The sequence below is a fragment of the Rhinolophus ferrumequinum genome, chromosome 17, assembly GCF_004115265.2.
Source record: "Rhinolophus ferrumequinum isolate MPI-CBG mRhiFer1 chromosome 17, mRhiFer1_v1.p, whole genome shotgun sequence".
Classification (NCBI taxonomy): domain Eukaryota; kingdom Metazoa; phylum Chordata; class Mammalia; order Chiroptera; family Rhinolophidae; genus Rhinolophus; species Rhinolophus ferrumequinum.
In genome coordinates, this window is record NC_046300.1 from 12,029,497 (window position 1) to 12,043,368 (window position 13,872).

At 42.6% G+C, this 13,872-nt stretch overlaps 1 protein-coding gene across 1 annotated transcript in view; it reads left to right on the forward strand.

Annotated features, from left to right (window-relative positions):
• The window catches only part of ULK4 (unc-51 like kinase 4), a 406,569-nt gene that overhangs the window by 172,192 nt on the left and 220,505 nt on the right, over positions 1–13,872 (forward strand). The window contains exon 31 of the mRNA XM_033131526.1: positions 12,195–12,243. Within this exon, the coding sequence (XP_032987417.1) occupies positions 12,195–12,243 (49 nt within the window). The remainder of the gene's footprint in view (positions 1–12,194; positions 12,244–13,872) is intronic.

The window sequence follows — 13,872 nt, forward strand, 5'->3', positions numbered from 1 at the left end:
AGTGCCCTGAGAGGCCCTGGCTGTGCCCAGGGAGACTGGTGGTACCCTAAGAAGTCCAGGAAGTCTGGCTGTGCCCAGAAGGACTGGTGGTGCCCTGAGAAACCCTGGCTGTGTCTAGAGAGCCTGGCTGTGTCCAGAATATTGCATTCACCTCCAGGTCCTTGCACAGGGTCCCTTGCGGAAGACGCTTGTCGCGTAGATTGTGAGGTGAGACCCTGTAGGGGTGGAATGTGGGGACGAGCCAGGAGTGCAGTTTCCAGGCTCTTGGCCTCACATGGAAAGGTGATGGCTCAGGTAGTAAATAGTCATCAACTGTGATTGGATGGCCATCAGCTGTGGCTAGTTGGCCGTCAGCTGTAACCAGTGAGCCATTGGCCACTAATATAACTGCCGTGGCTACACTAGCAGAAAATGGGGGCTAGCAAGAAGATGGTGGCTGGCAAGCACGGACTGCAGTTAGCAAGTGAGGTTGGTTGGCAGAGAGAGAGTGGAGAGCAGGTTGCGGATAGTGTGGCTCCTGCTTCCTGTGTCTCCAAACCAGCTGCCAGAGAGACCATAGCAGTATGACTCCCCTATCTATGGCTCCGTGGGTGTTCGTTTTGGCCTCACCATGTCCTGCGTTCTTATGTGTGGAGTGGGACCAGAGACCCTGCCTGACACCCTGCATGACATACGCACAAATATTTATATATGCGAATGTCCATTAAAAAAAACAACAACAATAGTAAAGACAACCAGTATCTGTCTTCAAAAGGAGCTTATTATCAACCAGACTGTGCCGGATTCTTCCCGGGCACAACCGTATTTACCCCTCAACACCACTAAGTGAAATAGGCTGTGGGATTACATCTGAAGAAAATAACGCTTAGAGTTTATGTACTTTCCCAGAAACACAGAGCTAGGACAATTGAGTGAGGATTTGAACTCGTTTGAAGTGATCCCTAACCACTATATTTTTTGTTTTATTTTAATAAGTACTAATAAAAGTGTGAAACAAATGTCCATCAAAAGAGGACTAGGTAAATATTCTGGAGATTAGAAAACTTTGTAGGTGTAAGAACTTGTATTTTAAATGAATATTTAATGTCATGGAAAGGTCTTCAAGAAACCCCAATATGTGTAGTATGATTTGAACTTTCTCCCACCTGCTATCCTGATATAATGTGCCTACCGGGCTCTTAAATTAGCAGATTCCAATTCTAATCCCAGCTCCGTTACTGGTTTTGTGAGTGACTGAACGTTTGTTTCACCAGCCTCAGGCTCAGTGTCTTTCTCTGTAAAATGGACCTTGTGGGGTCATGACACATAAATGAAAAGTGACTGTCCAGTGACACAGGGCACTTGCACAGGAGATGGTGGCTATTATTTAGAAGATGAGGTTTCTCCTACGTCCTATGTGAATAAAGACAAATATACATCAACACTTAATGATTTTCCTGGGATTACAGTGCTGGGATTGTAATATTTTCTTTGTAATCCTTTTCTATTCTTCCCAAATGTAACATTCAACAAAATATTATATTTTATGCTTATGCCTTTCTACATTTTGTATAAATTTTAGATAACTAGCTATATAAAATAATGATTTTTAATAATTTATTTTCTGTAATCAGGAAAAAACCATCAATCTGTTACGTGTACACATACACACCCAGGCTGGTGATTCTACACACAACCCATCTGGCACTCCACAACCCATCTGTGGTTTTCTTGGTCAGCAAGGTAGCCTTTGGGTCCGTGGTTTCAAGTTCAAAATCACTCTGTGTGTTTGTCCGTTAGTACCATAATATCATGGATTGATTTTAGAAACAGCTCCTGAAATGGGCTGCGGGATACTGAAGTGACTCATATAATACAAGTGTAATTTATAGGAACTGGGGCTGAACCTGAGACCTGACCATCCAGGAGGTTGAGCAGGGTGTGAGGCTGTTCTTTTTGACCCTCTGTCTTTACCCCCGTTGACGTTCTTGCTTCCCACATCATGTGAGCACCGAGACCACCAGGTTTCCTTTTTCCTGCCGACTCTTTAAATGTTGACCTGCCCTCAGTCTACGTGTCAATCTTCTTTCCAAACTTAATCCATGTCCTTGTCCAAACTAGCTTTTCCTCAGTATATGTTATCTTCTAGTGTCTTAGAGCGATTAAGATCATGAACTCTGAAACTAGCTGTGCTACCTTGGATAAGGTTCAGGGTTAGTGTTCTTCTCTGTAGCATGAGGTCAGTCATTCCCAGCTCACGCTAAGGATTGAGGGAGAGGGAAAGAACGAATGAAGCATAGTGTTATCAGTGCTCAGGAGCTTCTGTGAATGAGACGGCTTACTGTGCTGGTTAGCGTTCTGGTGGTGGCCTGGGTGGTGGCCTCCAGGTAAGACAGATCAAGCACCTGGAGTCATTCTTTGTTTCTTCCCCACTTTCTCCCTCTCCTGCATCCAATAGACTTTCAATTAGTTCCCTTCATAGAACCTCATTAATCTTTCTCATCTTCGTCTTTGCCTATTTACTTCTGCTTTGGCTCTTACTACCTCTTATGTTGAGACCAGTGATTGTCAGCTAACTAATCGTGTTTCCAGTCCTTTTTATTTCCCTCACTGTAGCCTGAATAATCATTGTAAGCATATAAAGTGGTAATGATATCATTTTGCCTAATCCTCCCGAGTGGCACCCATTACCTGGACGACAGCAGGGCACAGCAAACTTCCTGTAAAAGGCCAGATAGTAAATATTTTAGGCACTGCAGGCCCTGTGGTCTCTCTTGTAGCTGCTCTGCCCTGGTTGTGTAAAAGCAGCTCTAGACAATATGTAAACGAATGAGCATGGATGTGTTTCAGTAAATGCTTATTCATGGAAACTGAAATTTGAATTTCATGCAATTTTCATGTCATGAAATCGTCTTCTTTGGATTGTTCTCCCCCTAATCATTTAGAAACGGAACAACCATTCTCAGCTTGTGGGTCGTACACATACTGGCAGCTGGTAGGGTTTGGCCTCCGGACTGGAGATACCAATCTAGATCTAGAGGATAAAGTTGAAGCTCGTCAGCATGGCTGAGAAAATAGATCTTGTGTGATCTGCCCTGGCTATTCCTCCAGCTTGGTCTTTTGTTACCTTTTTTTTTTTTTTTTTTTTTTTTTACCTCTTCTAATGCAGTAAACTTTCATTTTTACTTCTTTTTCACTGCCCGTAATGAGCCATTCTGTTTTTGCTTTTTGTCATGCTGCTGCCTTTGCTCAGGACACAGTTCATTCCTACCCATCCTCCTTCCCGTCCTACCCCTTCCACCATCCACTGCCTGTCAATAACCTGCCCTTCTTTCAGGGTTCAGCTCCAGCAGTCCCTGTTCTGTGGAATGTGATCTCAGCAGCCTGGACTCGTATCTCAGCACTCCTTGGCACCTGATCAGTTTACTTCTTTGTGCCTCAGTTTCTCATCTGAAAAGAAAAAGTGAATCATCGTCAATAATACCTAACTCAGAAAGTTTTTCTTCTTCTTTGTTAGACTCCAGTGCGTTAGCACATGTACAGCAGTGGGAACCGAGTCTCCACTGTGAGTGTGCGATCTGTGTTTACACTGTGGTCACTGTTGGTTACACTAGGAAGCCTTTGTTTTGCCACTCGGATAGCAAAGGCTATTTCTGTTTGCCCTCTGTACCCTTTGTAGCCATCCATCTTCACACTTCTGATACTTGCTGTAGTGCTAACTTGGCCCAGTGCACGGCACAAAATTATAAGTACTCAGTAAATATTTATTGAGTAAACGAGAGAGAAAAGAGAGAAGTCTTAGTCTAACTTCAAGTAGATTCCAAACCAGAAACATCTTGCATTTCATTAAGTGACAGGAGAAAAAGGGACCATAGAAAATAAGTAGGTTCACTAAACTGAAAAGCATTTAGACTATCTCTTACACATTGCTGGTTTTTAGTGTTGGGCTCATGTCTGTAGGGGAAAAGAAACACTGGCCACCTGGATGGTCTAGTCGTCCCCTTACGGACGTGCCTCTGCTTTGTACGTCTGCCAATCCTTTTCCTTACTGATGGTTTAGTCCCCTCCCCACTTTGGTGCAAGGATCAACACACTTCTTATCTCCAGTTTCAACGTGTGGAGCTGTGTGACCAGTACAGAATCATGCCTTGGGGAGAGTGCCAAGGATTCAAAGAATTAGTAGAGACAGGAGGTTAGCTACAGAGCCACAGGATTCAGAGAGACAGGGCGTGAGGGCTCAGGACCCAGGCAGAACGGAAAGCACTAGGCAGATGTGGGAACGGGGGCCACAGCACGAGGCTGGTGATGTTGTTGTCTCGTGCAGGGACAATTCGCGTGAAGCCCTGGACACAGCGGGATTTCAGCCACCTCGTAACATCTGGAGTTAGAAGGAGTCAGAGATGTCTGGAGTTCCACATGCTGTGTGGAGAGCCTCTTGAATACAGTTCTTCCACCTCACCTTCCATGCTTTGTGATAGAAATATTCTGTGTCCTTGTTTCACTAGTACACGTGGATGTTCCCAGGGCTGGATTGGGCATCTACTGAGGTAATAGGTAGAAAAGCGTTTTGCAAAGTTGCTAATGTAACATACAATTCTTTTACTTGCATCTAAAATCTCCTTTCTATTGGAAAACACTTGCTTTTGACTTAACCATAGTTTCTCTTACTGAACTTCACATCTTTTTCATGCTATTTTAGGCAATGGGAGATTCCCGTATATCAGAGGTACATTCTTGTATAGCTTCATTTTCTAACTTAATTCTAAGACTTTCTCAGCAAACGAAGCAGTCAGCTTTATAACTTGGATTGTTATTTTTATATTGTGTATCTGTTTTGCTCATTGGGGTGTAAACTTACTTAGGGAAGAAGTATAATGCTGGCCCATAGGAGGACACTATTGATCATAAAATGATGCGATCTAAAAATTTTCTGTGCTAAAGCTGCTGAAATCTCAATGTACCCTTTTTTTCGGTGAAAAATAATTACTTATATGTGTATCTTTACTGGTAAGATTTCTGGAATTCTCTGCAAGAGGATTAGCAAGCATTGCAGGCAAGAGCAAACATTTCAAAGAGAAGCATTACAAATATTGCTTTCGGGCTAGATATGATATCATACTAGAGCTAAACATTATGAAACCATTTCTTTTTGAAGCTGATTCACTGAACCAATAATTTGGAATTCAGCTTGATGTTAGAGGTTTTTTTTTTTTTTTTTTTTTTTTAAATTTAAAATGACTGTTGTTGGCCCACTACATGGGCAAATTATGTAAATAATAAGAAATGAAAAAGTTTTGTTTGTAGTCTAGTGCTCAGTTATGAACAAAATACGTACTCTGAAATTCCTAACTAGTGTTGTTGGAAAAAATCTTTAAAAGTCCGGCATCTATTTGGGGTTTCTACACAAGTCAGCCAGAAGTAGCTTATTCAAAGGCTCAACTATGAATCATAGGTGGCTGGGCTTGACTAATCATATGAGCCATTTAAATCTGGTCTAGAGTTCAGAGGCAGTGAAGTCAAAGAGTTCGAAGCTTGAGAAGGATTTAACATGGAGGCTATCCTCCATTTTTGGTTTTGGAGACAGAGGAGGCCATGTGGCAAGGACGGTGAGTGGCCTCTCAGATCTGAGAGGGATCCCCAGCTGACAGCCAGCGAGGAAATGGGCACATCAATCCTGTGTCTGCAAGGAGCTGAATTATGTCCACAGTAACAGTGTGACTGAAAACAGATCCCTTCCACTCACAGCCTCCAAATGAGAACAGCCCCGCTGCCACCTGGTTTCCAGATTTATGATACTCCGAGCAGATAACTGAGCCATCCTGAGCTCGACTTTTGACCTACGGGTTGAATTAGTCAGTAAATGGGTGTTGCTTCGAACCACTAAGTTTGTGATAATGTGTTACTCAGCAATAGAAAACAATACGGGACCCCAGTCGTGACTCCTTTGGATTGCTGTCGGAGCCTGTTAACGGGTTTGAGATGGTGTTCTCAAACTGTCTGTATTAAAGAAACAGTTGTTAAAATTTCTGTGTGTTGCAGACAAATACTGTGGCAGATTGAGTCTTACAAAGGTGGCTGCGAAAACATCTCCCATCCCAGCTGCTTTTCTTCCACTCTCCCATCAGGAGGTGACTCTAGTTTCCCTCCAGTTGAGTCCAGGCAGGCCTTAATGACTGGCTCGTAACCAGTTAGAACGCAGTGGAAGCGATAGCATGTATCCCAAGGATCAGTTTGAAAAAGGCCATGCAACTTCCGCCTGGTTCTCTAGGAACGCTCCCTCGGCATCCTGCTGCCGTGCTGTGAGAGGAGAGGGCAGCAGGAGGTGAGGAGAGGGCAGCAGGAGGTGACGTGGTCAGCAGGGTGGACAGCCTTCCTGAGTTCTCCCAGCCCAGCTGCCAGACATGTGAGTGAAGAAGCCAAGATGGTTACAGCCCCCAGCTGTAAAGGCACCCCAGCCTTTGTGTCTGCCTAGCTGAGGCCTGAAATATCAGGGGACAAGGACGAGTAACCCTGTGGTGCCCTGTCCAAATTCATGACCCACTGAGTCCAGGAGCACCATAAAGTAGTTACTGCTTTATGACACTGAGTTTGGGGTAGTTTGATATGCAGCAAGAGATAACCAGAGTAAATATCTTTATAAAATACTGTAAAGTGAAATTTTTAAAAAACACATACACAGAAATCAATGTAGAGTCATTTCCCTGCTACTCTGTTCATCAAAGCAGTTACAAACCTGCCCAGACTCAAGGGGAGAGGACACAGACCCACTTCTCAAAGAAAGGAGACATGAAGAATTTGGCAGCCATTTTTAAAAAACTTTTAATTCTGAAATAATTTTAGACTCACAGAAAAGTGGCAAAAATAGTACAAAGAATTTCTACACGCTCTTCAGGCAGCTTCCATGGATGTTAACATCTTCCAGAGCCGTAGTATAGTTATCAAAACCAGGAAGTTACCACTGATATAATACCATTAACAGAGATGCAACCCCTGTTCCAGTTTTGCCAGTTTCCCCACTAATGCCCGTTTTCTGGCCCAGGGCTAATCTAGGATCCCACACTGCATTTAGTGTTCATGTCACCATAGTCTCCTCCAACAAGGGACAAGTCGTCACACTTTCCTTGTCTTCATGACAGTAACATTTTATAAGTATACTGGGTCGTTATTTTGTAAGGTGCCCCTCAAGCTGGGTTTGTCAGACAGTTTTTTCATGGTTAGATTGAGGTCATGTAGTTTGGCCAGAGCACCCCAGAAGGGAGGATGTGCCTTCCTCAGTGCGTCATCTCAGGGTGTACGTGACGTCGATAGGTCTTGTTCCTGTGATGTGACAGGTGCTCACGTGGTTAAGGTGGTGACTGCCAGGTTTCTCCTCCACTGGAAGTATTTTGTGGGAAGGTACTTGGAGACAATGCAAAGGTCCTGGTTTTCATCGTATTTTGGTGAGGTCATGTTTTGAAACGGCCACAAAGTTCGATTTTTTCATCATTAGATCTACCAAACAGACACTTAATCTTCCCAACTTCTGTAGCGATCTTGTCACAGACCTGTGGCAGTTCGCAGGCTGGCTCTGGGCTGCAGACCCAGTAGTAATGGGCTGGACTGCACTCCTCCCCCAGTTCATTGTTCCCATTACTGTCAGATTGCACTTTGAGTAGCAAACCCAACTGCCGTTCATCTGCTTCGGCTCCTTTAGAGGCTCGCCATAACCCTGAGAGTAAAAACCTAACCTCTTTGCATGACATTCAAGGCTGTATTGTTCTGTACCCCCTTTCACGTCGTCCTCTTATTACTTAGAATGCTTATGCAGCACTTCCGGATAGGCATACTTGCCTCCTGCACACCTTTTAGGCTTTCATGGCTCATGAACATCGTATCGGTCAGGGCTCATGGGTTTTCTCCATGTCTGTCCCTTATATCCTGCGCATAGGTCTCTGATGAGGTTAATTTTGTCTTACGTTTGTTTATGTATCAAGCCACTTGCCTCTCAGTTTGAGGGCATGGGTTTTGAGTTTACAGGATTAGCCCATGGTAAGTGTTCAATAGTGCTAATCAAAATTGAGTTCTGAGATAGTGTCCAGAAAAAAACGGTCCAGTACTAAGTAAGGTCTGTATGACAAGATGGATTCCTGAAATGCAGAGACGGTGGACGAGACGCCCTTTGGAGAGGACAGTGTCCCTGTGGGTGGGTTGCCTGCAGAGACTGTGGGTCTCAACTCCCGATCCTGGCTTCGCGTCTATTGTCTCTACCCATGTGGGTAGATAAAAACTTCAGGCAAGCCAACCGAAGACAGTGCAGCTCCAGGGACGACCCTGACGTCCCCAGAGACCCGTTCCATCACTGTTGGGGACTGCTTTCTTTGTCCTGCGAAACTGAGCTGAGAGCAGGCCTTCCTCTCCCTGCACCTCCTCCTGGCTGTTTTCTGTAAATCAATAGAAATAGGGTGGGGCAGGGCCAGGGGCCTTTAGTTCCATTTAATTTTTGTTGTTGGTTCATCCTTAAATAGTGTTAGGTTTTAATGGAAAGTTTTAAAAAATGTTAGTGATGGTTTGAAATTCAGCCCAAGTCTCTTCCATAGATCTCTGAACAGAAGTGGAGTAATCTCCCTATTCCTTCTTTTCCCATCTAAGTAGCAACTAGTCCTTTATATCTAAACATTGCTAGATTTACTTGATAGCCTTAACTATCAAGCATCAAATTAAAAAAAAAATCCCAACACTGGGACAACATTTGCTTTAGGCGCAGGAGGGAGTTGGAATGTCAAATGATGTATCCTAATGATTTTCATAAGTTTATTCAAAAATTTCTAATTCAAACAGCACCTCTTTTGTTAATAATATAAACCACAGATATACAAAATGCCAGTGAATCTTCCAAAATAAAACCTGTAAAGAGAACCCTTTAACCACCCACAATCTATCATAAAATTTTACTGTTAAGAGAAAACCACCCCCGCGACCCCCAAACCTCTCCCCCGACACACACACACAAAACACAAAACATGGTAAAGTAATCCCAAGAATGAGATTTGAGAAGCGGAGTATATTTCAATTTACTCATCTGGAATTAAACGCAGTGTGCTTAGATGGCTAAATAAAAGAAGAAAAATATACTGTAATGTAGTTCATATCTTCACAGTCCTTTGAAGATTAGGGATAATTTCAAAAAGATGTCTATTTCGTTTGTTTCTCATTTAAAACAATTCAGATAAATCTCTTTCCTTCCTGTCCTCCACGCTGTCCACAAACCATAGAGATTTCCTTCGTTTAGAATTTAGGATATAACAAACAGGCTCATGTAGTAAAATGGTAACTGGTGATTTAAATCATGGCAGCCAACCACAACACAACCCCAAATAAGATAGTCTTGCATCATGATTCTCCAAAGTCTACTGCTGTGATGACTTCAGCAGTATTGCTGCCCGAATAATCCCTAAGAATCAGCCACATCCATTTTCCTTAGAGGTGAACCTGGTGCTCTCTGGTCGGCAGAGGCCTGAGACTGGGCTGCTCTCCATAGCACCAGTCGGAGGAAGACAGCTGAGTGCCCCACGGCTCGCAGCCAATCAAGGGTTTGATCATTTGTGACCCGAACCACTAACTGGACCTGTGCTGGTATGAGAGGAGATGCTTAGAACAAGGAGACTGAGTTTTTAAATCAAATGTTGAGAACATATTGAAGACAAATGAATATTGTCTTCATAGCAATCTGTAGTCTGTGGATTTCAGATGTTTTATCGACAACTCGTTAAAAAAAAGAAAAAAAATGCATTTTATGTCATTCCCCAGGACACATATGCATACCTATATCTGAAACAAAAATGTCACGGAACAGTGCTCTGTGTGTCACTCTTGGATAGTCTCTATTTTATATTTTTAATAAAGAAAATACTAGTCAATACCCAGTAAACTCATTGCTCTCTTATTGGTCACTTCTCACAGTCTGGAAAAGCACTGCTTTGCGTAGCTGTAAATGTTCACAGCCACTCTTGCATTCGAGTTCTTTTGGAATTGCATTTGAGGTTAATCCATGAACCACAGAAAATGTCATAGAAAAAAAAATTTTTAACTAAACGTAGCTTTTTTTAGCTCGAGTTCCCTTTTTATTTACCAGATGTGGCTCTAAATGATGTTAGTCAACTCAAAGAACAGAATCGCTGTGGTGGTTTGTATTCAGAAGAAGGTGAGGACTGGAACGTTAGACTTCAGAGTGAAAGGAGGCTGAGAGGCGGTTCAGGTCAGCCTGCTCATCGTGCCGCGGTCTGAAGAACAGCGAGTTGGAATTGTTAAGAATGTATTAAGGTCGTCCTCCTGAGCACTGAGCCTCGAGCTCCTCCCTTGAGCTTTGCCTCTGCTCGGGGCCTGCTCCAAACCCTTCGGAGTGTACTTTCTCTCCTAATAATAATACCTCCTTGAGCCCTGAGCCGCTTTTCTTAGTGCTCGGCCCGCTCCTAATTCTTTGGAGTGTACTATCTCTTCTAATAAACTTTTTCACCACTTAAAAAAAAAATGAATTAAGGTCATTATATAGCCATGCGTTAATACTAGAATATGTTTTAAAATACTATCATGAAAAGTCTGGTGCTGTGAGTGGATGCTTCTGCATCTGATGCTGAGGGAGACTGTGATAGAGGGACCTGTGACTTCCCGGTGCCATTGAAGACGCAATGGTGTCTGTGTCCCTGTGACCTTCTGGGCTTTGGTTGCTAGGGCAACTCTGAGACGTATGAGCATGGGCATTTCAGCCCGGGCCTCATAACAGTATATGTTATAAAAAAAATAAAAGACCTGTTAAGGAAGAGAGCTGGTTAACATCCAGGAAGCTGAGGAAGAAGATTGGGAAGGTTAGTGCGGGCCTGTAGTTGTTTCTGGTATCGAGTCTGTGCTTCTCCTGGACTGCCCAGCCATGTTGTAAAAGAAGCTTCATTCTCAGATCCGAGCCTTCAGTTGCCCAGGAAAGTGAGAGAATGTAAATGTATTTAATATTTTAGTCACAGCTTTTCCCCTCTACTATCCTGAAACTACAGAAATAATCACATTTGTTTTTGCTAGATACTGAAGGAGGCCTTTCTAAGTGCTTCAGTTTTGGGGAACTGTTTGTATCTCACTTTCCCTTAAAACAGATTTGTAAACATTGTCATCTTTTTTTGGCTAGTCTCATAGACTTTTTTTTTTAATCAATGTATTATCACAGACAAACAAGCTCTAGGGAGGCCAGGTGATAAATTCCCTTTCCACCCACCTGGCATATTCTGTGAAACAGACAAACTGCACAAGCCTCCAACGAGGGCACCAAGCTTAAGTGCTGCAGTTTATCATACACAGTAAAGTCTAATAAAATTAAGGAATCTGATTTTTTTAAACTGAAGCAGGATCGGCAAATTATAGTTTGTGGGCCAAATATGGCACTCTGTCTGTTTTTGTAAATAAAATCTTATTGGAACACGCCATGCCTATTCATTTATGTATTTGTGCCTGCTCCTACATTATAGTGACAGAGTTAAGTAGTTGCTATAGAGACTGTGTGGCCCACAAAGCCTATAATATTTGCTGTCTGACCCTTTAGAGAAAACAATTTACTGACCCTTGGAATAAAGGCATATTTAGAGATGAAGTATTGTTCTTTAAAAAAGCGTCACTTTTGAATCAAGGCTATTTTCTCTTAAATGGCATGAAAAAATTCTTCTATTGTATAGATGACAATTTTTTAAACTGGGTTTAATGAAGGAAGTACCTAGAGTCAATTGGGTGATTGGTGCCTACCCGTTTTAAAGTTAAGGGTTATTAAAAATCACTGTACATTAAATAATGCTGAGAAGCTATCTAATGAGGCATATATGAAAGATTATAATGTGGCGTGCTTATAATTTAACTGCAGTGATGATTGGTTATATGATTTTAGCTGGTGTTGCCTATTTTGATAGTCTTTATAATGATTGTGAATTTTAATAAAATTTTTCGTTTATAAATATCAATCTATTTGAGATTTTACTTGCTACAGATCAGTAAGGCTAAGCTAGTAGTCATTTGCAGAGGCTTCATATGTCTTGTGTTTTATAGATGTAGTTCAGTGTATTAACAATGAGCATGTATTTAATCATACAGTTTCTCGGTCACAGAATTTAAGCAATAAAACACAGGGCTGCAGAGCTTCGTCTCAGGGCAGCAGTTTAAGTATGAGCTCCCTAATGTGTGGTTATCTTTTTATTTTTTAACAGACTTGTGGAAGAAAGCAAACTGATCCCACTCATTTTTGAAGTAATTCCGGTAAGAAAAGAAATATGCATCTGAAATTCCAATGGAATTTAAAAATTTTTCATAGTTTTGACTTTGTTGGGTAGTTGGGTTCTAACCCTAACACTGCCCACAAGGCTTTGCGTGTCCTTCGTCATCTTCCTTAACCTTACTGGGCCTCGGTTTCCTTGTCTGAGCTCTGTCCAGCTCTGAAATTGCACAGGGACACTTAATGACCTGCTCACTTGTCACAAGTCCTTTGCATTTCATTTCTATTGACTTAAAACCATATGTTACCTAAAATAGAAAAGATACTTCAGCCGAGGCTGGTTTGTGGAGGGAGGGCAGATTGGCGATGGCTGTGCCGCTGTATGAGTTTGCTGATGTTCAGTGGGAAGCCCTCTGACTTTGTAGTCACTGGGTCAGATCAACAGTTTTATGCCGATGGGCAGAAAGTATTGTCTTCTTCATAATGTAGAAGAGCTGAGCTTCCATACACCATTTATTCACAGAATGCAACTTAATTGGAAACCATCTGTTAAAGAAAACCTGTTCATCTCTTGTTCTTGTGTGTAGGGAATAAAATGGGCTGCAGAACTGACTTTTAAATCCCTGTTTAAACTAAATACAGATTGGAAAACCTGGGTGAAAATTGAGCTGGTGCTTATAGCAAGGGAGGACCCTTAACCAAAGAAATGTCATTTTGTGTTTGGGTGGGTTAGCTCCCTTTGCCCAAAACTTCCCATCCATAGCTAGCTGACAGCACAAGGGACAAAGGAGGGAACAGACCCGCCAGCTCAGCTTAACCTGTCTTGGTCGTCCATGGAGCAATGACTGTGGTAGTCTGATAACTCTACACATAGAAGATTAGCTTTCTTTAATCATCCTACAATAGTAACCTACAAGTTGTCTGTGTATTGCAGTGGCTCTAGGGTGAAACGTTATTTTTGTTAGCTCCACAACACCCTTTCCCTGTTAGAGGAGCTGGTTGGATTTGCTGAGGGAGAAGGAATGGGAGTGGGTTAGAGCCTCGATTGAATTGCTTCAAATAATAAAAGGGGTCTTTAGAGGCAGTGTCAGAAGAAATAGACAAAAAGAAGGTGAAGAAACATGGAGATCAAGAGCTGTTTCAAAGGGGTTTTAAAGCTTTGCCAAGTGGTCTGTACACCTCCTTACCTGCAGCAGGATGTACGTTACTTGCTAACTTCTTGTGGAATGGGATTTGTTTTGGAGAGCAATGGGTGCAGTAAACCGCTGGGTTTGGCCACGTGGTTGGGCACGGGGCAAGAGTCGGTGGTGTCCAAAGTCTGCTGCAACTGGTGTACATTTGAAAAGAGTGTTGCAGATGTAGAGAGCACTGAGCTAGAAAGACCTTAACGGGTGGATGGGACTCACCCCTCGCTGTGGCAGGAGGGCCTCTCACCTGTGACGGTCACTGCAGCACCTTCGGGGAGTGATAACAAGTTCTCCATCCTTTAGTGATCATCTCAAGGTCTAAAAATCCACACATAGAAATTCCTTCATGTAGGTTACCAAAACCCCTCCGTACTTGATTAATCTTTGTCTAACGAGCAACTAGCAAGTCTTCATATTTTACAAACCACAATAAACGTTTCATTGATTAAGGTCACGATTTCAACTCTTGTCATTGTGTTGTAGCTG